Raw genomic sequence first — 24,566 nt, forward strand, 5'->3', positions numbered from 1 at the left:
ACGTCAGTAGACAACGTTGACAAGCAGCTGACAGTCCAATACATTGGACTTAGGAGGAACAAGAAGGGTATCTACAGATCAGAAAACATGAGGAAGAAAAACACAAAATATAAACCAAATTAGGTGCAAATAAGACTTTAGTGTAAGATGTTGAAATTGATAAAGGAAGGAGATGATTTCCAAGTAGCTCTTCATACAAGTAGTGCACTGGTGAAGGATATATAGGAGATACACAGTTAGCTACTCGTTTGGAGTAGAATAAGAGGGAGCCAAGTCATTTAACCGAGTTACTCCACCCTTTTTCAGCCAAACAATCATTGAAGCATTTAGGTTAAATCGCTTTTTCAGAAGGTCAAAACAAGTATTTCTGGAAAATAGGTACAAAACTTTTTGCCTGCCACCCATTTACCCCACTTAACCTAGGAATAAATTTCTCCGCCATGTAGGCTGGAGTAGTTTGTTCCAGATTAAATAGGAGGAGTGAGGTAACCAATTTACTCTGGGTTAACTTATTTGATTTCCAAACACGGCCTTAGAGAATGCATGTATATGACAAATCTTATCTCATCTTTATAAAACAATTATTTTCTGTCAACATATGATCTATTAAGATTTGATAATCTTTAAAGTGAAATCTCAACTTAATATGTATAAGTAGATTCAGATCCCCTGGCTAAGGCATCTAAAGGTAAGGGGCTTGCTGCAAAAGATGAAGTATGGGTTGCCATTGCCACTTGCAACTGGAGGAAATCACAACATATTACCTCAAATAATAGAATTACACAATTTTGAAAAACATGATAATCTTGCATAAGCTATAAACAAGAACAAAGATTATGTACTATAATTCATTTGGGGTTTGTTCAAATCAACCACTCGGTTCTATAACTTTATCAAGGCTCTAGGTTATGTTGATGTTTTTGGAGTTCAACTTGACCTATATCTAGACAAGAGGTCATCCAAATAATTTGGAGCTTAAAATGAAAAATCTAGCACCCTTATAAATTTTTTGTTTTTCCACACTTTTAATCGCGATATTTATTTCCTTTCAACTCGTAATTTGAAAAAACCAGAATTAAGCCATCATATTCCAATTTCCATGATCATTTCTTATCACATAGTATCAACAACAAGGTTTGCTATCTTGGTACTGCATCCCATACCAGTACCATCCTAGTATAGTGTTAGTACACATAGTATGGTGATTGGTTCAGCATACAGACACTCAATATGCCTCCCATACTACATACCAGTTTGGTACTAGTACAGTACAGTAAAGTCGATACACATAGGTACCAACCGGTACGACATACCATGATCAACAACAATTGAGGTAGATTTAATCACAAGAAGCAAACATAGTATGGATGTGGTATTTTGATGGTTTCGTAAATAATAGGACCATATCTACTAGATTAATCACAATTGTCTTAAATTTTTTAAGTGCCATTTAGAACTCCAAATTAAGGATGGGTAATTTCAAAACCTAATCATTGATGCATGTATTGTGAATCCAACAAAGAGGCAATGCTTTTTATGATTAAAAACCCAACCATTGAAGATATGACAACTGAAAGTTTCACAAAATGTTCGAATAGTAGAAGATATGCCTAATTAAAATTTAAGGCTTAAAGACCCATCAAATAAAGATCTTGCATTCCCAAGAAGAAAGTTGAGAATTTGACGATGCAGCAGATAGTGAGTCAGTCATTGCAGATTCTTCATTAATCCAACTTGGAAGCAATCTCTACAGAATCAATAGTTGATGCTTCAAAAGTTTCTTCAATAATTAGATTGTGGGAGAGGATATGCTCGATCACCTTTGTAAATATACAATGATCCAGTATTATCTTACTGCAAAGGATGCATTAAGATAAATCATCCAACAACACCTATCAAGAATGGCAAGATCAGCAAACTATATATATAATAGAATATTCCTCAAATCATCCTCCATCTAACTGATGTGATGGTTGGGCAACATGTTGGAGTGCATCAAGAAAATATTAAATGAGATCTACAGTCTGAGATGTTAAAGGCAGCCTAGTATAATCATTCTGTTACTTTGAATCAACAATAAGTAAAAGTAAATAAATAGATGAGGATATTTGAGAAAATTAGAGCACAGTGGATGAAGTGGAGAGACAGTCTATAGAATTTTATAAATGTCATATAACTTTAAAACTGGAGATAATCTTTCTAGAAAAAGCTAATGTTGGAAGTGTCATATCAACAAAAGCAACACCAACAATGTTTTGCAGCACCTAGCATAGATTTTTCTTGTTTGGTGACAAATTAAGGATTCAAATCCTGTGGGACAAGATCATCCTAGCTTTTCGGTGGAACAGGACGCACCGCATCCCGAGACTACAGACAATGGATGTTCTGTCCCGGTCCCATCCATCCTATCCTATCTCGACACTTGTGATGGTGCCCCATCCCGACACTTGGGATAGTGGGAGGCTTTGCCATCTCACCAAGACTTAAATCCTTGGGGGATATAGCATCCAAGTTCCTACTAGATCCCATACTCATGGTTACACTTCAGAGAAAATCCATCAATTATATAGTAAACTTGATTAACTACATAATAATCTGCCCCTTGTTGCATCTACCTTCAAATCTCATACCCTCTAATGGACACTGAAGTTTCGTTAGTTTGCAGCAATTGCTACTGTCATCAATCCAAAGTTAAGATAATCATGTTCTTACACTCTCTCTCTAATTTTCCCCAGGTATTAAAAAAAAAACATTATAGAGCACAAGCTTGTTAAATAGTTGAGTTGACAGAAGTCTTTCTGTAAATGACATTTTAAACAATGAAATATCAAATACCTGTTTGTCAAAAGCTCTTCTCTTGCTGCCAGAGCTCCAAATAGTAACACCGATATCAAATATAAAGATGAGGTGGTAAGAGTTGCAGCCAATGTTCCAATTGGTATAGAACGCTGTGTGTCTTTCAGTGATGCAGAGCGATTTGAACCAGCCATGATTCCCGTCACAGCTGGAAAAAAGAGACCCACCAACGCACTGGCAGAAGTGCAGAGTACCAATATTGTCAGTATGCATGAAAAAACAAAGTCGATAAAATTCTTTTGACCAGAGCCACTTGAAATTTTAAACATAAAGGTGCACTATACAAAAAATCCATTAGAATTCTTAATCAAATTATAATCAGCTTGTCAAATCTGACATTTGAAATTGCAGAATCCAGATTTTAAAAAGATTGATCAGCATTTAATCTGAATCTTAAACTCCCAAGTTAAGTTTCTAATATGTTTTCGTACCAAACTGAGTAGTGAACTTTATTTCTGACAAGGTTTCCTAAACCAAAAGTATGCAATTTCTAACACATTAGATTCCTATAATTACAATCAAAGCCTCAGGCTTATGCAGCCTTCCTTAAAAAAACATTAGTCGCAAAAAGCATCTATCTGAGGTGTTGCCTCTGCCACAGAATCTCTTCAGAAACTCCCTCCTGCACCCAATTCTGAAGCACTTAATGTATTTAAATTAATTGCTTCAACATACCAACACCTGAATCAACTCCTGCACTCACTCACATCAAGGTTTGGAATATGGATCATACCCTACCATCTCAATCCTATATTGCATGCCATGTTGACCTGTATCAACACAGATGTATTGTCTGGTAAGTAGATATGGGGGCCTACAGAATCTCCTAGCAGTACAGAACAATACAAGGTCAATATGCAAGATTCAAACCTTTCTCTCAATTCATGTAACTGACATAGAATCATTACAGTTAATGGCAATAAATGACTAGTGGAGGTCATTACATAAGGATATTGCAGTTTCTAGGATGATATTTAAGCTGCTCAAGAGCTCAAACAGCCGAATTTTCAATTTCTGATTGTGAGCGAGTGTTATTGATGGTGTTGCCCAGCAGTCAGCAAGCATTTCATCACCTAAATGAGAACCTAAAAATAGCATAAGCAGGTAAACAGTTATCAGTATCTAGGTTCGCAATCTCCATATTGGACCCCATATCAATACCAATATGATATAGCATTGGTATGCCCGTTAGGGGTCAGTTTGGTGCATCGATACTTGGTGTACCCTCCATGTTGCGTAACGGTTCGGTATCGGTATGGTATGGTATGCACCAGTACACGCCGGTATAGCATACCATGATCAGTATAAAGATGTCTTCTTGAACGCTCAAAGCAATCCGGTGTCGAAAGATGGAAAGTTATACGTTGTAAATAGACACAATATAGCTTTTAATTTCATATTATTAAAAAGATACAAACAAAATAAATACACATTACTAGCAGGCATCAATAAAATAATGTCATATCTAAAGGTATAATCATACCTATTCATTAACAAACACCATATTTGTCCAAAGAAAAAGCAGTAAAGGCTTACTTAAAATTCCAATAAACAGATCCTTCTGGGTCAGGTATCCCAGCATTGGTAGTACGTTGATAATCAGAACTCCAATTTTCTTTGAATGTTTGCAAGTTCAGTCCCATTATTCCACCTTTACCAGATTTCAACGGTGAGAAAATCACATTGTGCATCAAAGACTGAGAAAGGATTGAAAAAAGGGTTTTACTTTTGCCTATTACATAAACAAGCCTTATCCCATCTATGGGAATGTGGAAAACTGTAAAAACAAGGCTAATTTGCACAAAAAGTGTAAATAAAAAAGAATTGTATACATATAAAAATGGAAAGGATATTGAAATAAGACTTACTTGAAGCATCACTTCTTGGAGCTGAAAAAACCCCAACAAATATGCAGAGTAGAGAAAATAGGACAGGTATTAAAAAAGCAGGTGCAACCCTATTGATTATCTTCACACCACCAAATACAATAAAACAGAGCAGGATAGTAACAATAATTCCATAGATTTGCAAGTCATGCAAGCTTGGAGTAGAAACAGTTGTTGCAACAAGATCTGGTTTAGTCCCATTAGTCGATGTGCTATTAGTGATGACTATTACACTCTCTGCAATATGAACACCCCAAAAAACATTGTTACACTGGATAAATAAATTTAAAATTTCTAGCATAGTATAGTAGCAAATGGCAACTGCATTAACAAAGAAGAAAGATACAGATCAGCGAAAATGAATTCTAATGAAACATCAAGATAGTTACAAGCATTATTAAGGATCACATTGTGTTGCAATGAGACACAAAAGATAGTAAAGAATTTGAAATATATGATAGAAAGATAGCATTTTTTTTTGTAATGAAGAAAGATAGCAATGCTGGAGAACCATAATGTAACTAGATTGTTGTAATGTTGCTTTAACAAGTAAGGATTTTAAATAGACCACGGATATTTAGAACTCATTTATAGATGTTATCTCTGCTGCAGTACTACGAAGTGCTAACATAAGTGACTAGATTCCAACCCAATCTAATGATGAGCTTTTAAGGTATATCCTAGAACTATACAAAAGTGGCTTAATTTCCCAATTTTTCAATTCCAAAAAATTACCCTAATCAGATTTCTCCACTGATTTTTTTCTTGAATTAGACCTGGAGCAAGCCCTCTAAATATTTAAAACATAGAAAAATAACCATAACATCTCTGAAGGATTTAAAGTTTAGAACAGACTAAACTTGTATCTTAATCTTAATATTATCTTCATTTTATCTTATCTTAAATCTTAAACTATATAAATAAATCTTTTCAACTCTTGGATTTAGTCAAAACCATCTAGCCATTCAAATTGTAAACTAGGACTAATTTTAATATAAAACTCCTGAAGTGTATGTATAACCTCGACTGAGTGCTGTTCTTCCACATTAACTTCAATGGACTCTCTTCATGGGCTCTTTTCAACTCTTTTTTCTCCTGCTCTCTCACAAAAAATCAAATCCAAATGCCATGATCAAATCAGCCTAGCAAGTTGTGTATTTCTACTTGTTTGGGTATATAGTGTGAAGACAAATGAAACAGCTAATCACCAAACTGTGGCTGTAGTAACTGGTAGGCTGAGCTTGGTTGCATAAATAGTGCTACCACAAAAAGAACAACAGTTATTTGTTTGTGTGTTTATACGATAAACAGCCTACCTTGCTGAGTTTTCAAATTTACAATGAAGGACCATATAATCAGTAAAAAAGGGCAGCAGCTGCAAGATAAGCATTCTCATGATATTTCAATGGGATTGAATTTGTGCTCGCACAATTGACAAGCTTGATAAAGACATAGTCATTAGGTAATAGTCACAATTCTAAACATAAATGTGTATAAAAGCATTAAAAGTACTTGTGGAATCAAATTTCTTTGTACCGATGACCAACTAATAGACAAATGAGCAATAACACAACCTATGGTATGCTGTACCGATCAGTACGTGCATACCATACCGTACTGATACCAAACTAGTATGTAGTACAAGGGTTGTACCAAGTGTCCATATGCCAAACCGACTCTTATATTGGGTCTACTGACACTGCACTAAGATGTTACGGTATAGGGTCCGGTACCGAGATGGTGAACCTTTCTACAATCATAGCTGCAAAATTGTAAATTGTAATCACTAATCATTGTTCTGCAGGTAAAAAATCTGTATATAGGGTGATCCACTACTTCAGCATTTGGTTGTTCATTCTTAACATGTTTTATCTAGGTGTTGATGTAATTTTGCAGTGAAAACTTTTCAATATGGGTTATATTATTGCTATACATGCTTCAAAATGTTTTAGAAAAATGTGCTTCTTATGAACAAAAGCAATGTCACACTTAATAATTACCACATAATTTGCAAGGATAGATCCAAAAATATGGCAAGACAAATTAAAATTTTGTGACCGACCTCTAATATGTCTAATTGTTTCAAATTTATTTTTTACTATCTTAATCATTTTTAATTTATCAAATGGTTAATTTTATTTTGATGGTTTGCATGCCTTTACTTTTAAAATTAACTACTAATTCAAATTTAATGTGCATATGCAAGGACATATTTTAGTAGTAAACAGAAAATTTACTACGATTTTATTATATAAAACAAAATTTGACGAATTGATTATGCCTAAATGCATCCACTATTTCTGTTGTTTGCAACATTAACAATGACACAGTAACACAATCAAAATAGGCTTTCAGTCACACAATTTGAATGTGAGCAAACACATATCAAAAGGTGCATTAAAGATCAAAGATCCAAGTATCACATGTCATGCTGGTCACAGGCAAACACAAAATGGAAACATCCCATGGTATGCTGGTCACAAGCAAAGGGCCCAGGGGTTAGTATCAGGCATTCTACTTGACAGACAACCAGCAAAGCCTTAGACAAAGTAACATAATACATCAATAAACATCACTTATGCCCACATACAGCTGGTACAATCATCATATATAGAGTTATACCGTCCAATAACTTAGTCATTGTTAAGGAGAAGATTTCATCGCAACTATAGATATGTCCACATCAGCAGTAAGTCAAACCTGGTGTTTGGGACATCCTAATAAAACCAAACAGCTATAGAATACGATCAAGATTACCCTATTTACTATCACTTCAATAGACACCAACGCATTAGTTATGTAGCCCTAAGTCATTGGACTCATAAACTAAGATCTTCAGAGACCACGGATGAGGATAAGGTTATTTCTATTAACAGGAATAAGTCCTATCCATAAACCAGCATGAATAAACTTCTGTTTTGGAGTAGAAGTCCTTATTCTAGTTCTAATCTTGTCCAACCCCTGCATAAAGTATCACAAAGCACATTAAATAACTAAATCAGATGAGTCACCCACCACACTGAAAAAAGAAGCAAAAAAGACTAAGAATTTCAGGAGGACATCTTAAAACAGCCCATTTTAGTATCATAACTATCTAATGGTTAACAGAATTGAACAAATGGAGGATGGTCCATCAAGAGTGCTTTTACCAAAAAATTGTTCACGCCAGTTTCCAAACCAGTCATATATGACTTCACTTCAGACAGTTGGCATTCAAATTATATTCAGAAGAACCATTCAACTTATTAGGAATTTGCTTACTAATTGACTGAGTGGTTAAGAAATATCAACCTCTCAAGTGCAGCTATCAAATTCTAAAATAGGTGCTCTTCAAACTATAAAAAACTCTCTTACTTCCATTCCAACAGAAGTACAATATACTGAAGATTAGTTTACATTTGGGAACTGGATGGGCAAAAGTCTTTTTTTTCATGTTTGTCAACCTCAAGCAGCAAACTGCAAATGTTTTTTGGATTATAGGAATCACATACCCCTCATGTCTTCTTACAAATACGGAACGGTAGAAGAGTTGAAAAACAATAGCAATAAAATGATGAATCATGGCAAGATGGGTTGTACTTTTATTAGAAAACAAGGAAATTGATATGGTTAACCATTTTCCACACTGCTATTTTGTATCTGCAAACAAATGCAAGGAAGATTGTCATATACAAGTTCTGAGGATGAATTATTGGAGACAAAGGCTCAAAATTAGCACTTTTCCCTTTTCATGAAACAGGTTTGCTGTATCTTGTAAATAGCCTGACATATTAGCAAAACTAGTAACGCATAGCTACTTATGCACTAGAACCATAATTTGGTTTGCCGAAATCAATCCAAAACTTTTTATCTAATCATACTAAATTGATGTGACAGGTCCTGGGAGTTTCAACATTAGCCCACCACATTTTGTACAAAAGAGTAGCAGAAATTCCAATTACCACAATCATCTTCATAGTTTACCTCTAAAAAAACCAGCATTTGGCAGAGCGTCTAAGAAGGTTTCCACCGCCCCAAGGACATACCTAAAACAACACCATAAAAATAACACAAAGTAAAAAGGCAAAAAGACATTGGCACATTATTTGATGAAAAGTAAAATGTTTTAAGAAACTTCATTTGTATCAACTACTGAGAAAATTAATAGTGTAGATGTCTATAATAACTTGATGAAGAGGCATCGCAGTTTACAGTTTTCTTCTTTTGGGGAAGAAGGATGGATTCCTATAATTCAAAAGACTGATATAATTAGGTTCCATTTGTATACTTGGTGTAATTGGGCTTGCTTGTATTTGTAAAGTCTGGAGCAGCTTGAAATTTTTCTCATGCAAATTGAATAAAATGAGGCATGGAAAAGTTAACAATGTTCTCAGAAATACAATGGCCAATTAATCAGGAAAGGACATGCTTTAAAATTTAGACCAAAACTATCATTCCAATAAAAGAAACTTCCTCTCCATTTTTTTAAGAATCAATTCCATGCAATTTCTTAAGCTTCCTCATAAAATGAACAGCCTAAGCAATGGTGATTGAGATACTTTCCCCTACTACCCCTTCCATCTTTCCAATATCACCAAAATATCCTCATTAACTTCCGCATGATAATATGCTTGGGTGAATTCTAAATTAGTGTGTTATAAAAGGAAAAATCTAAAGTTCTAAACTACCTCAAGATATATAGACTACCTCTACTCCACAATAGGGGGCACCAAACGAGGATAAACAGTCATCAAAAATGAGACAGCAAATAGGAAACTTAGAGAGAGAAGATGGAATTCCTTATTCCATACCCTTTACGGTCTCTAAAGAAGCCATATTAGTGACAGCAAAAAGAAAGAGACACAAGATAATGTAAGGTAAAAAAGAATATAATACCTTATATGGCACTAAATCCCATTGTTCACACCATAAGATCAAGAAACTTCAAATTCACATGTCCTTATATATTTTCCTTGTGGCTCTGGCCCAAGCTTCAGGTCTACAAAGTAGAGCTTAAGATTTTAATTTCAAACCGAAAAGTGTGAGATTTTTATTAGTTTTGATTAAAACAACCCAAGTTCATTAAGGCATATTTTATTGATCAAAATAATTAACCAAAAGACGAAAATATTTGACAATACATGATAGATGTTTAATAAATGAATGTAACCAAATTAAGATATACTTCTTTTAAACTCCTGGTTTTGGTGTATGCAAATAACGATGGTGAATGTGCAGTTGCAACGCATATCAATGTCTATACTAAGCGCTATTTGTCTGATTTTTAACAGCAGACAACCACCTTGGATGTGTTAATCACCAACACATACAAAGTCATGTATGCTTCATCATTCTGACTTTTCACATGACAGGTGATCAATGTGCGTGTGTAGATTATTGTTCTAATTGTAGTCAAAGTAATTGTTGTGAATGTGCAAGACTGCAAGCTATCACAGTGACTTATGAGATATCAAAGAGCATGACTATACAGAGCAACATATGCACATTTCCAAACAAAATCATATTGAGGTCAATTCTCTGGTTTAAACAAATAATAGCTTAGCGTTCCTATTTTATTTTTTGTCACCGTAAATACAAAATCTAGCAGCGGCGAAATAAGCATTATAGAGGAACATGTCTACTTAGAAATTTTCAAATTGGAGTTCATATAATGAATTACAATGATAATAAAGCATAGGCTCTCTAGATAAGCAATATAAGTAAATTGATTGCATGTCATTTCAACTCTAAAAGGATTTCCCAATAGATTTAAATGTGCATAAAGAAAATATGAAGAAAAAAAAAAGAAACAAAAAAATGTGCACAACTGCTTTCAGGATACATAAAGAACCCAATGCAAACTCACATAGCTCCAGCAACTGCAGTGCCAAGGAAAAAGCACAAACCAATACTAACTCCAACTTCTGGACCAAGAGCTCGACCAATAAGATAATATGGTCCACCACCCTGAAAGCTCATGAGAAAAAATTAAGATCAAATAAAACTTAGTAACCAAATCCATTACCAAACTCATCTACACGAACAATAGAATCTTGTACCATTTAGAATGTAAGTTCATTGTTTACAAATTGAACAAGCCAAAGATAAGAACCTCTAGAAATAGCAATAAGACGAATCTATATAACACCTAGTCTAATAGAAACCCAAAATTCTGGGCTTAGATTCAGTTTCATAGTATATGCAGATTGATGGGTTTCAACTTATCTGAGGCAGGACAGTTTTGTTAGCTTTCAATTTAAATCAGCTACTAGTGACCTCGTCAGCATGGGTTTCTTGTTCAAAGCAAGATAGGTAAAGTAGATGATATATCATTACTTTAAAAGGTGCTAGGAATACGATGAAACCATATAAATAGGAAGGACAATATTTAGCCTTCTCTCAACTGACAGTTGTGTGTAGTATATACTATGTTCATTCCTAGATATATTATAAATTTCGAATACCAAAAATCAGATATATACTTAGCCGGGCCAGGCTTGAGTATCCCATGACTCTAAAACAAGAGATCAAGGAAGATGATGACATGACCATAATTATCAAGACTTATCTAGTCTACTTGAAGAATAAATTCACAAATCTATAAAGACAATCCAGTTTACCTTCATCGCCCCATTTGTTGCAATTGCACTTAGTGATATTCCAGTTAAAAATGTGCAAGAGCCACAAAATGCAACCAACACAAGTGCTTCTCCAACGCCAGCCATACCCACAATCCTACAAAAAGAATGTTGCAATTAAGATCACGCACCATGCATTGTAAAACAAGGAAAGTGAATGGCATGATGATGTAAATAATCAACACCAAAAAAATGCAGCTGGAAAATTTATGGAGGATTATGTATTGGTCGTAAATAATCAACACCAAAAAACTACAGCTGGAAAATTTTATAGAGGATTATGTATTGGTCATATAATTAGAAAAACTAGAAAGATCAGTGAAAATACCATAATAATCATAAATGTTATCATGGAAATCATGTCACTAGTCAAATGAAAAATAAGAAAGAAAGGGAAGAAAAGAAAAACTTAAATAATATGCTTAAGAATCAGCCCGAGGTTACTGCACGCAAAGCTACTCCCAATACTCGAGAGGATTAAATTGTGGGAACATATAATCAAGTACTTTGAAAACAAAGTCTCCTGTAACTGATAACACTATGTAAGACAAGCAGGTAAGAAGATGATTGCAAACTCAAAAAATTGGGAGTCAACAGACAGTTGAGGCACAACGATATGCTCAGCTAAAGTCTCCTCATATTCATAGGAGAGAGGCAACAATCTAGGTATTGGCTCCTAAAAACATGTGAATAATAAGAAACTCAAGAACAAACTAAACAAGCTTTAGCAAACCAAGCTTCAATTCTATGAATATTAACAAAGCCCGAGCTGCGAAGGCATCTACCTAATAAAATAACACCTAATGGACAAGAACAAGAGAATTACTGTTGCTGGACAAATTTCAATTTGAAAGTCAGACAGATCCTTCAATGCAAGTATAGATAGCACAGATTTAGCATTTTAAAGGCTTTTGAGCAGTGTCTGTTTTGTTGGTACTACGCTCCGAATCAGTTGTCTGGCAGCACAGGTTGATATGGGCCTGTGCCGTGCCGAGCCTTTACCGAGCGGAGGAGAGGGAGAACGGGAGAGAGAAAAAAAGAGAGAGAGAAGGGGGAGCCCGAGGGAGACCAACGGAGAGCCAGCAGAGGGTCGAGGAGCCACTGTGCGGAGGAGGTGGAGGCCGGAGAGCCGCCGCATGGAAGAGGCGAAGGAGGCAATGGGGTTGCCGACTTTCACTTAAAAATTGCAAAAATAAAAGGGGCCTCCTCCAAGCCCCTGTTTCAAACGAAACAGGGGACCGGAGGCGGAGGCCCCCTTCCGTAGCTCCCCGACCTCCGCCTCCTCCTCGCGGCAGCTTCCTGGCCTCCATCGATTTGTTTACACCTTTCTCTCCCTCTCCCTCCCTCCCCACTCTCTCTTCCTCTTTTTCCTTCTACTTCTCTCCCTCCATCGCCGATCTCGTTTTTATTGTCGGAACCGTCCCAGTCTGCCACCGATATGGCTCGGGACGCCCCGAACCGGACGAGACCCTACTTTTGAGTGTTCTTGTGACTGTCTCTGTTCGTGTGTTTATCATGAATGCATGTGTACGTTCGTATAGGTGTATATTATCAATTTGAAGGCACAAGCCATCACATTAAGTATATTATTAAAAAAATTAAAATAGATACTTAAAAACAATATGCTATTTATTGGAGGAAAATATTGTAATTACAAAATACTTTTCTAACTAGTTTTTTTTAAAAAAAAATACGGCATAGACTGGAGAGGTGATTGATTTCCACAATGTTATGTTCTAAAATTCGTTTGAGATTTTGAGTATTCTTAAGATTTGAAGCAAAGATCCGCCGAACCGGGCCGAACTCGGTACCGAGCCTACTCGGTGGAAGACCGGGTCAATTCACTTCTTTTTTCTGGAACCAGCTCGGAACCGGTTCTGAACCGATAGGAACCGGTCGGAACCGGTGCGAACCGTCCGAATTCAATCCAAACCGGCCGGTTCTGTGCGGAACCTGTGCGAACCATCCGGTTCGCACGTGGAGTAGGATCCATAGACATATCAGGTATTGAGTCATATACTAGATTCTATCATCTCCAGCCACAGGCAGCCTATGACCCATATGGATACAAATATAGATATAGTGTGTTTGAGACATCGCCTTCCGGTGGCTACTATCATACGCAGTCCGAAGCATCTTACGGATCGGATTTTGCTACCGGCATATTCAAATGGGCCCCTCCACAACCGTATTATCAGCTAGAGGGCACCTCTCAGAGCCAGAGCTTTAGCGAGAAATCCGAAAGTGCTTATAACCCAGAGCGTATTTCTTATTGGATGAACATACAAAACTACATCATCGCTTGGTTAGAAAGATGGGCTGATATGCCTCCTAACTATGTTAATGATTCGGATATCTACGAGAGGCATCACCACTCAACGAGATTTTAGATATCAGTACGTATGTTGTACTTTAAATATATATAATTGATTGTATTATTCTATATTTTCCACCTCACTAGTTGATTTTAGGATATTTCATGTTACTTCTTGTAACATGCAACATCTCACTAATTATTTTATGTTTTGTATTACTTTAAAACAACAAGATGCATTATTTAGATTAAATCGGGATCATAAAAACATCAAAAAACATCATGTTATACTTAAAATCATTGAAAAAATTGAAAAAAATTTAATTACTAATTAATCAAACTTGAAAAACTTTAAAAAAAAAATTGGGCATGCTGATTTGGTACGGTACTGGTATGAGTCGCCCGCCAACCGGTATGGGTTTCGGTAACAGTTCGGCGAACCTTGTTTAAAGCATTTACTTAGTGCAAGAAAATTGGCACAATATCAATTCAAAATGTGCAGCAAATATCTTAGAATCTAGAGGCAACTCCACCAGCCCAATGGGAAGCCACCAAAGAAAAGAACAATTGGTGGAAGAAAGAAATAGAAGAAGAGGAACTGTATTTCATTAAATTCTCATCAAAATTGATACTAAATCATCTCCTTGTTGGTTGGAGTCAAATCTTCAACATCATAACTCCACAGGAAACATATCAAACAGATGATCGTATAAATTTTTAGGGTTTATACTGATAAAGCAAAGCATGCATGTATAAAAGAAGCCTGAAAAGACCCCTAATGCATATGACAGCCTAGATCATTGGAACTCTCTATGGAATCACCTGCACAAGCTTTCTTTCCCTCTCTTTCTTATTCCTTCTTCTCAAGAAAGGGAGTTGGCCAATAGAGTAACCCGATAACCCTGGAAACCAGCTACTATACAAAATAGGGAGAGAGGAATGGCAAACTAGGACATTTTAGGCCTGAGTGCAATGTGTAGAAATATCATGTCAATACACTACTTAATTTGACTCACACCAGCCATAGGTGACATGGGGCACCAACATTATTATGCAAGTTTTTGGAGGCAAAAGCATAGGGTTGAGTCCAACTCTATACGCAGATCACATGCAATGTAATTCCTCCACCTACCAAATTTTCAAAATGATCTTCATAAATAAATTAAACCCACTGATGAACCAATCACCATGATGTCACCAAGGTGCTACCATTTATTCAGGCAAACAAAGACTAACCCTGGACTTTTACATACAGGAAAACATTTTCCAAATGCTTGGCACCAAGACTTTTATCTAATCAAAGCTCCACCTAAAAATATTCCAGCAGCAGATCCTCGGCGCCGGCTCGATAGCTAATAAACTTAATGGAAATCCAATCTGCATCATCTTTGGATCCATATGCTCTTGTGCTTATCCCCAAAATATCCACTATGCTTGGCTTGGTTGCAGGCTAGTGTTGTCAGGGTAATTTGCTCCCATCCACTAATCCTGCTACCCGATGGGTGAGTCTAGATAAATCTGGATTCTGTTTGGTTGAAAATCTGCTATTCTTGACAATAACTTTTGGAGTGACTGAAAAGCTGTTTGGTCGGAAGGAACAGAATAAGACATAAAGGGTAACAGTTTCATCAATTTGACAAAAATTCCCTTGCACGTATAAGGAGAAATTGGCTAAGCACGAAAAGACTGAAGTGTGTTTCCCTTCTGACTGTATTCCAAGCATTGCCATCAGATTATGTGTTCTAATCATAATTCCACCTCATGGTGAAAAAGGTAATGAATGTTTGAATTGGAGGCAATGGTTCATTGCAACCATCATGATTAGCAAAAATTTGAAATTACACCCTCCTTTCACACATTTAATCTCTCTGTATATGGTCTCACTTACAGAATGAAAATCTATAATTAGCATATTCTTTTTCCGTGCTAAGGACCAAGAAAAGTGAACTCCTTTGTTGGTTTGTTATAAAGAATAACGTAACCAAATTCTAATACACCTTCTTTACAAGATCATTTCACTATACAATTTAAGAATTAACCAGGTGCAACAGATAGCTATATGTAAAAACAAAAGTACATAAAAATCATTTAATTAAGTGGATTCAAAGAATATGCACAGATCTATCTTACATGGACCCTTCAATTTATCCTAAAATCTTCTACCCACACTTACAGTGATGACATATGGACATGGGTCTGCATGAAGAAATCCTTCGATATTGAAAGGATCCAACCAAGATTCGTCATCTCGGTGCCAGATCCCATACTAGTCCTATCTTGGTACAATGTTCGGTATGAGTATGGTACGATGCGCCCGGTACACATCGGTATCAACCGGTCCAAGATACCATGGATATGACACTTAGAGATAATATATACAGACACACCCACATACATACATACACATACATTTATGCATAAACATACATACATATGTATTTTTGATGTACACACATTTACGCATAAACATACATACATATGTATTTTTGTGTGTTGTACATCTGTTTAACGATAATATTAATCGCCACTAAATTAACAGGATAAATATCTAATTATTGGGTTAAATGATTAAGATGTCTCACAAGTAGTTGGAGGTGATTACAGATTATTGTTTACTCTATTCCTTTAGTGAGAAAGAAAAACTAGAAATTTCTTTCTAGCATTGACATTTAAGTCGAAAAATAAACTATGGCGTCCATTACCATGAAAAACGGATGTAGTAGATAATCCCCAGGATATTCTGCAAACAAGGCAAAAATACACCCATCATGGTTCCCGATTTAGGACCAGGACCAGTTTCCTGCAGAGCAAATCAAGTTCAATTTGTCAAGTATGCACGGTTTAAAATTGTAGAACAAAAAACCCAAAAAAAAAGAGCATGATGAAGGTAGACTGACAGACAGACAAAAAGCAATCGTAGCCACAAGATGAGTTCATAAAGTAAGATATTTCCTGCCAGGAATGCTTCATAAAAGACAACTTTCAAAACATACCATCTCTAGCAACCCGGTAACTAGCAATAAGTATTTCCAAATCAACCAATAAATTCAAGTACTACATTTACAAGAGAAGTTGCTAAGTAATTGGTCTATCAAATGAGTCAATAGATTGTCTTCTGCTTAAACTGAATGCTGTAAAGAAAGATAGTATGACAAGAATGAAACTAGAAAAAAACCAAAAAAATGAAGACAGGAGTAAGGCATGCACCCATGCAAACAGGCCCAAAAGTCCATTGAAGAGAATAAAAATCTTAATTATGTAAACCAATCCTCATAACCTATGAATCTAGCTGAAACTTGAAATTCCCTCTAAAAGGTACTAAAACCTAAAAAATAAAGGAAAATGTTCTGGGTAGGTCGATAAAAAGGATTTATCCAAAGTACAAGAAGTTAGCGATATGAAAAATTTAGTAGAAACTATAAGAGAGGCCAAAGTATTGCATAATCTTTCTTATTCCTGCATATTTTCTGTCATTTTAGAGTAAGATGCCCAAAAAAAGGAGAACCAACTAAGCCACCATTGTCATTTTAGATAGATGATCAATTCCTCATTCAAAATTGCCTGATAGACTCTCGCCATATGCAACACAAAATGATGCTTAATCTTGGAAGGTGGTCCATAATAAATTCTCTTCCTATAGACAATATAGCTCTACCGTGCACCCTTTGCATTTTATGTTGTCTTTAGTCCAAGAATTCAAAAACCACCCATGCTGGCCTCAAACCAGCTGGTACAAACCGTACTGGCAAATTGCATAACCGATATATGGAAAACAACCCTATATCACATTATATGGAGAATACCACCCCATAACGTGTTGTATCGAGGTGTATTGAACCCATGTTGCTCGATATATCTTTTTTTATTCTGCTCATTTGTACCAAGGTGTACCACCCCTGTATCAAGGTAAATATTGTACGAGCCGGTGCAAATGGTATAACTGATATATAGGATCCTGAAATGCTTAATTTTAGTTAATCAGGCCCAAGCAACCCTATATCACACTGTATGATGAATACCGCCCCATAATGTGTTGTATCGAGGCGTATTTAACCCATACTGCTCAATATATGTTTTTTTATTTTGCTCATTTGTACCAACCTATATCAAGGTAAATACTGTACTAGCCAGTGACCTTAAAGCCTTACTAGAATCAATATCATGTTAAGATTAACCAGGAAAGAAAAATTATTAATTAAGGTAAAAAAAACAACCTACTTCCAGACTCTCTATGATGTTGGACAACAAATTCCAGTATCAACTGATGGAAGGAAAGGAAATTACCTTAATACAATTTAATTAATTAATAAACTTGAACTGGATCATCATGCATTTGAAGTTTAGATTTAGTGATCTTTCTAACATCCATAGATTACAGCATTTGCATGTGCTTACATGCAACATTCTCAGGTATAACCATACTAAGATTGCATGGTATTATGTATATCTGTGGCTTTTAAGCACAAACACTTAGTGTTGTTTCTAAATATAGTAAAGTATGTATATATGAATATGTATGCACAGATGCATATACATATAAGCAAACAAACCTAAATACTAGTAAATTAAAGCATGCAAATGCATAAGAGAAAAATCCATATAGCACAAATATTTACAGGCTTCTCTGTACCAGTCATCGATCAGTCAAAATGATAGAATCTAATTGTTTCAATCTACATATAGATTTATTACATAGGATTTACCAATGCATAAAAGTTGAAAGGATCTATCTTTCCTTATGATTATTATTGGTAGCATAATATCTCATAGGTATCTAACAACATCTATTTCTTGAACATAACTCGTCAACATTGTAAAGGCATTGAATTTGAAAGTCAAAAGTAAAAAAAAAAAAATCTGACTTTGCCAAGGTTACAAACTTACAACCAATGCTTCTCCAGTTGAAATATTCAAATTCTTTTTTTTATTTTTGAAACCCATGAAAAAGAAACAGAGATAGCTCTTTATGTAGCTACCAAAAGATCCCTAACAATCTCTGAGCACCTTGAGGCATAATTGATGTGTGGAAATCTTGAAATAAATAACACAACTGCATCATGGAGATAAAGTATACCTATTTTAAAAAATAATAATATTTCATTAATGCAAGATCAGATGTATCTGGGACAAGTGAATAATGTCCAGAATACCTTTCTAAGATTAACTCCTGTTGAGTCCGAATGTGATGAAAAATGGCCCACTTTATGAAACTTCAATCAACTTGACAAATAGGCCCCTAAATTTTACCCAAAAGAAAAACATATAGGACTCTGAAATCAAGATTCCAAACAGGTCCCTAAAAAATAGAACACGTCCGTAGGGATATAAACATTAAACTCAGGGTCTAATCAGAAATTTTGGGTCAAGGTTGGAACCTTAATTCAGTCAAAATGTGTACTTTTGCGGGCCATTAAATAATAATTAATATGACTCCCCGCACCAGGTGGCCCTAGGCCCACACCAGCTCTAACAAACTGGGCCAGGTCTAGACAAGAATCCAGCCAGAAGCCAGTAAAGATCCCAAAGCAGCCTATACCAGGTCCTGGACTGGATAAGGCATGGCCAGGCTAGACTAAAACTTAGGCTGGATCCGCCAGCCTATCATAAACAAAGCAGGTGCTGATCCAGGAGAAGAATTAGCTTAACCCATTTCAAATACAACCTTAGCGAGTTAATCCTCCTTCCCCAACTCAAATAGAAAAACAAGAAATGGGGAAGACCTGACCATGCCTGTGGCTGCCCCATGCAAAGCCAGCTATGGCTTCACATCAGCAGGTACACTTAATCATCCTTTTCACCTCTTGCTAAACAACAGGACACTTGCAAATCCAGCAAAATAATGTTGATGAAGGAAGACTTTCAATGACGGTTATGGTGTAAACCCAAAAATGTACAGAAACATATTTATATATTAAAAAGACAATCTACTTCATCCCTTCTCCATAAAAATGCAGATGCTAAGATTCATGGCTGCTGCCTAGGGCTTGACATGTTGATGAAGGCAACATTTCTAGTACCATACAGGTCCATGTAGGCAATATGCCATACTACACCAGGTGACAGACTAGTGCTCGAAATGTCCCCAATACCTTACCGTACCAACACATGATAGTTTGTGACACCTTAACTATCCTGGCACTAATTACTAAACTATGTCATGGTACAATCCATGTACCAATATCATACCATATTAATAACCTACCTATAACAAAAACCAATACCAAGATTGTAAATCCTGGGCAATAATCTAAGAATATTCAATGAGTTTGGGGAGTCCCCTAATTCCCAATTTTCATATGGGGTTTCTGGGAATGTTTACATAGGTACTTTATGTATACAGGGAAGTTTTTTATTTATGAGTGCATTTGGGGCATCATATGGTGATAATCTAGCTAAGAGAGGAGGGATGAATGAGTTGTGGAACCCAAGTTTTTATTTTCTTCATTTTCCTATCCAGCATCTACAAGGGCTCTTCTGACACAAAGACATCTTAATTGATGCAGCACAGCATACAACCAACAGGTATTATGGCCAACTAGACCAAGCCAAGCATCAAATGAGCCGGCAGTTTCGCGAGCGAAACAGCAGATTCAGAGGTTTTCAGCAGATTTTCTTATAGATATTCCATTAGGAACCGTATCAAATTTTTGCTAGGTTTCCATTTTTGTTATAGACTAATTCTAGTATATTTTCTTATTGTCAAGTCCTATTTCGAGTATAATTTTGTATCGCGTTTAATGCCCTAATTAAGATTAGAATATCATGTCCTATAAATATGCACATAACATATTGTAAGGAGCAGCCCTTGAGATATTGATAATTTTTATGCATGAGCATATTCTGGTCATAAGTTGTGAATCTTACACAGCAAAAATATGTAGCCTTTTCTATAGTACTTATGCATGCATAAACATACATACACAAATACATACATACATACAAACATAGATAACCATACTACATATATAAGTGTACAGATGAATGAATATACCCCAAACTGCAATACGCACACACATCATACATACGCATGAATACACCTTGGAATGTAATCTATATAGCAGAGCTGGCATAAAACTGAAAGTTATCTTGTCAATGTCCTGACTCTGCAAAAATTGCATGCTTGGCAGATGATTACCAAACTCACAAACTCTATACAAGTCTAGTAACAAGGCATTGCATGTGTTATAAACATTAACACTTAACTACTTTTATAGTTATATTTGAGTTTTCTGATAAACAGCTGAAGTTTGCTGCATTACAAAGATCATATATGCAAAAGAATAAAGAAATATGCACATAATAGTAAAAAGTAACTATTTGTGTGCAACTTGTAAAGCAATTTTCATTGAAGGAAGCACATGTGCAGTAGTCGTTAGATGATAAAGCAAGCCAATATACCTTCGGGCGTCCAACTGTAATGGATACATCCTCACTCTCTCTGGGACTGGAGGGTGTTGGAATCTGTTCCCCTGTCATACTGTAATGATTTAATCAATTAAAATATTGAAGCAAATGAACATCAACCATTCTAAATGACTCAACCAGAAATCCAAACATATAAATTACAATAAACTTTCAAGAGCATTGCTTGAACACTTTATCACATAGAAAAAGAAGAATGCTGAGCTTCTGAGAGCAAAATTTAGTTCAGAAAAGTATTATAAGAAAATAATAGATATGAGAAAACCACCAAATACCTCTTGAGTCCCAATATATTGACAAGAGAATCAAAACCAAATAGTTCCAACTTTGAGTCCTTTTGAGAATGCCCCAATCCTTCATGAGGTCCATCTCTTATACTAGCAGCAGTTTCCACCTGAGATGGCATGTTTATTTTCCTAAAACAAACATGAAATCGAACACAATGTTCTGTTAGCATGGTTCCAGCAACATCTAGGACATAAAGATGATGGAAAGCACTATGAAGAAGAGCTAGAAAATAAAAGCAGTTATATCAAAACACTTAATTTATTTTTGTTAGCAATTTTGATTATAAAGCAATAGCTTATAAAACAGTCAATACTGCAATCACACCAACGAGAATAGCTAAAATGAGAGAATATAAATGGCCAAGATGTCAAGGTATGATGCAACTTAATCTCCATAGCTTATAGGAAAAGAAAAGGTGATTGTAGACATTGTATAAGGTTTTTTCATTTAAATCGTAAACGCTTGCTGACATTATGTTGCAACCACTATGAATCAGTTGGACTACAATGTCTAGAGATGGAACTTGGAAGGATAAAAGGATTCATGTAATGCTGCAGATTAATTTTAACTGCAACCATCCATATCGGGTTTCAGATAGAACATTGTATGCTAGATCTTAAAACTAATAACTGGCTAGAGCTACTTTCTGCAGAAGAAGAGATTGCAATAAAATCTACAAAGTCGCACGATAGGGATAGAGAACTGCATTATAGATCATGCAACTCAAGCTAATGTGCAATCAAGAAGAGTCCCACAATGTTATAACAAGCATGGAAAGAATGATTAAGAAAGACAACATATTCATCACAGAGTTCAGAACAAGAAAAAGGACTTCACATCACCATGGTTTATGTATTTTCCACAATTCTTACTTGCATAGCATATATATAGTCTGTACAACATCCTATGGCTGACTATAAATGTATATAATGGCCTTTTTGCCACCAAAGCATTTTAAAAACTCAGTTACATACATGCTCCTCAACTTTCATGGTACAGTACCCAATAGTCAACCACCATGTCACATCACACTACCTACAGATATCATCCCTAAAGACATGTCCACTATCAACTTCCATTATCAGTTCTATCAGCACTTACAATAATATTCTCGACAAAGCAACTAAACAAGATGTCACCTTAATCTGGGAATGCTTCCAAGTAAGCAATTACAGACTTCAGACAACTCATAGCCAGAGGATTCAACCAAATTGTAAGTTCATTTATCCTTGCATTTTGATCCCTTAAACATTGTTCAAGCTTGAGATATTTATATATATAGCCTTTTGGCAATCATAGCAAGAAACAGAATGCAGCATTTTTTAGCAATTATTACTCTAAAACAGCTAATCAAGCTATTTCTGAAAAGATTACTTTTTTCTTTCCTTCTCAATGCTTACTTGTATGGATTTTAGAGAACCACTTTTTCTTCCACTCTACTCGAAATTGATCATTATGGTTGCCTTTGAAGCACTCAAAAGGAAAATTTCTCTAGTTATGTTGGACCTCCTTCACGTGTTTCTATAATCAGTTTGTCGATGATAATCTTTTCATGTTGTGTTCTTAATCATTTGTAAGTTGCTTTTGGCAAGTAGCCTCTCCTTTGCTCTATTATCTCATATGTCAGTGCTAGGGGTTGTTCTTCACCTTTTCTTCCTCTTTCTTTTTTAGTATTTTATGGGCTTCTTCCCTTTTTCCACAACTATATATCAAACCTTTGATCTACAGGAATTTTTCTATTATTTCACATCAAATAAATCCACTAATGCGTGTCTTCTTGACTATTAATGCTACCAGTCATTACTTTTTCCAATACAAAGACATCTAGGTTTTTTTTATGCAAACAACTACATTATGATTATCTTGTTCTTAGGCACACTCAAAGAAAGAAACTTGCACAATTTTACAAAATTGAGGGCTCTAAGTCAAAAAAACATCTCTTTTGCGACACTGTGTAATACTAGAGGTCAGTGGCTTTGCATGAATTTGGTTATGTCCAACTGTTGTGCCCAAATAAAGGCAAGAGTTCCAATTTCACATCTAGTCATGTGGAGTATCCAGCTTCATGGACCATACAATAAACTTTTGCTAGTTTCAGCTGGTTAGACCAGTCAGTTCATCAAAAACCCTTGCCTTATCTCAAGTATGCATTGCTGAATGAGTAATTAAGTAGGCATATCTTCGCACTCACTCAAATTTCCTTTCATATTACTCCTACCTTTATCTCTATAACGTTCTTACTCCACTATGTCTATTCTCAGCACCATGAAACAAAACATCCTGGCTACTTCAAGAAAATACTTAGCAAAGCTAACAAAAGAAGACATCTCATGCTGGAAGCTTTAAATGTTGTAGATCTTGACATGATCTCTCAAGCATGTCCTACTAGTGTTCTACACTGATGTTTTCAAATGCAGGTCCCCGCCAGCCAGCACCTACCTTGTTGAGCTAGTACCAGCACAAAACACAAGTCACAATGGTGCCCATTCTACAAAAGGGTTATTAATATCTTAACAGGAGTTGGCATAGGACAAGCCATGTTAGCCACCGGCCAGCACACCCAGCATGTCATGGCACTTCAAAGTTCAATCTTTAATTTACATCCAGCCATTGCTCAACCTGCTAGGCAATTTCAAAAAAGCTTCACCACTAATTTTGGTGAGGCACCATTAGATGTGTATCTTCCATTAAGTGCGCTTGTTTCCATTTCACTTGCATTATAAGGTGCTAAATAAGGAAGGTCCCTCTCACCTAGATGGGAATGCCTTTCCTCCTATAAGACATTTAGATTTCATCATTGGAACCCTGCTTTAGATTAAAATGGTAGGAATCCAAGGTTTTATCCAGAGTTTGGAAATGTATATTTTTGGCTGATGAAGACCTAATTAAAAGTGTCAAACCCAACAAGAGCAAGATAACAGGTGTTTGCTTCTAGACAGATCCATAATGAGATAAACTTTCTTTATTGGGAAAAATTCTTTTATGTCGTCTTACCCGGTAATGAGGGATAAAGTGGTTGCTTATCAGCTGTTTGGTCACATTTTTACCTAGTGGGTGCCATACTTTGAAGGATATTCTTAAGGATTACGTGATTGTAGACGTTAAGAGTTGGTGGATCAGCCATTTTTTGATCTATGGATCTATGTCACCTAGATATTTCTGCTCACAACTTGCATTGAATGA

General features: G+C 35.8%; 1 protein-coding gene across 9 annotated transcripts in view; it reads right to left on the reverse strand.

The window, feature by feature from the left end:
* The window catches only part of LOC103714220 (cation-chloride cotransporter 1), a 33,743-nt gene that overhangs the window by 5,697 nt on the left and 3,480 nt on the right, over positions 1 to 24,566 (reverse strand). For 5 of the 9 annotated variants that reach the window (XM_008801403.5, XM_088707245.2, XM_088707248.2 and 2 more), the window contains 9 exons: positions 21,371 to 21,511; positions 21,072 to 21,150; positions 16,376 to 16,473; positions 11,342 to 11,456; positions 10,588 to 10,688; positions 8,706 to 8,767; positions 4,725 to 4,979; positions 4,393 to 4,507; positions 2,836 to 3,030 (listed from right to left, as the gene is read on the reverse strand). In XM_008801403.5, coding sequence (XP_008799625.3) covers positions 2,836 to 3,030; positions 4,393 to 4,507; positions 4,725 to 4,979; positions 8,706 to 8,767; positions 10,588 to 10,688; positions 11,342 to 11,456; positions 16,376 to 16,473; positions 21,072 to 21,150; positions 21,371 to 21,511 — 1,161 coding nt within the window. The remainder of the gene's footprint in view (positions 1 to 2,835; positions 3,031 to 4,392; positions 4,508 to 4,724; positions 4,980 to 8,705; positions 8,768 to 10,587; positions 10,689 to 11,341; positions 11,457 to 16,375; positions 16,474 to 21,071; positions 21,151 to 21,370; positions 21,512 to 24,566) is intronic. The other 4 variants (XM_088707249.2, XM_088707250.2, XM_017844887.5 and 1 more) reach the window with 2 other exon arrangements.

This window comes from Phoenix dactylifera, chromosome 11 (assembly GCF_051530095.1).
Source record: "Phoenix dactylifera cultivar Ajwa chromosome 11, Ajwa_hap1_PhDact_Kaust_v1.1, whole genome shotgun sequence".
Taxonomy (NCBI): domain Eukaryota; kingdom Viridiplantae; phylum Streptophyta; class Magnoliopsida; order Arecales; family Arecaceae; genus Phoenix; species Phoenix dactylifera.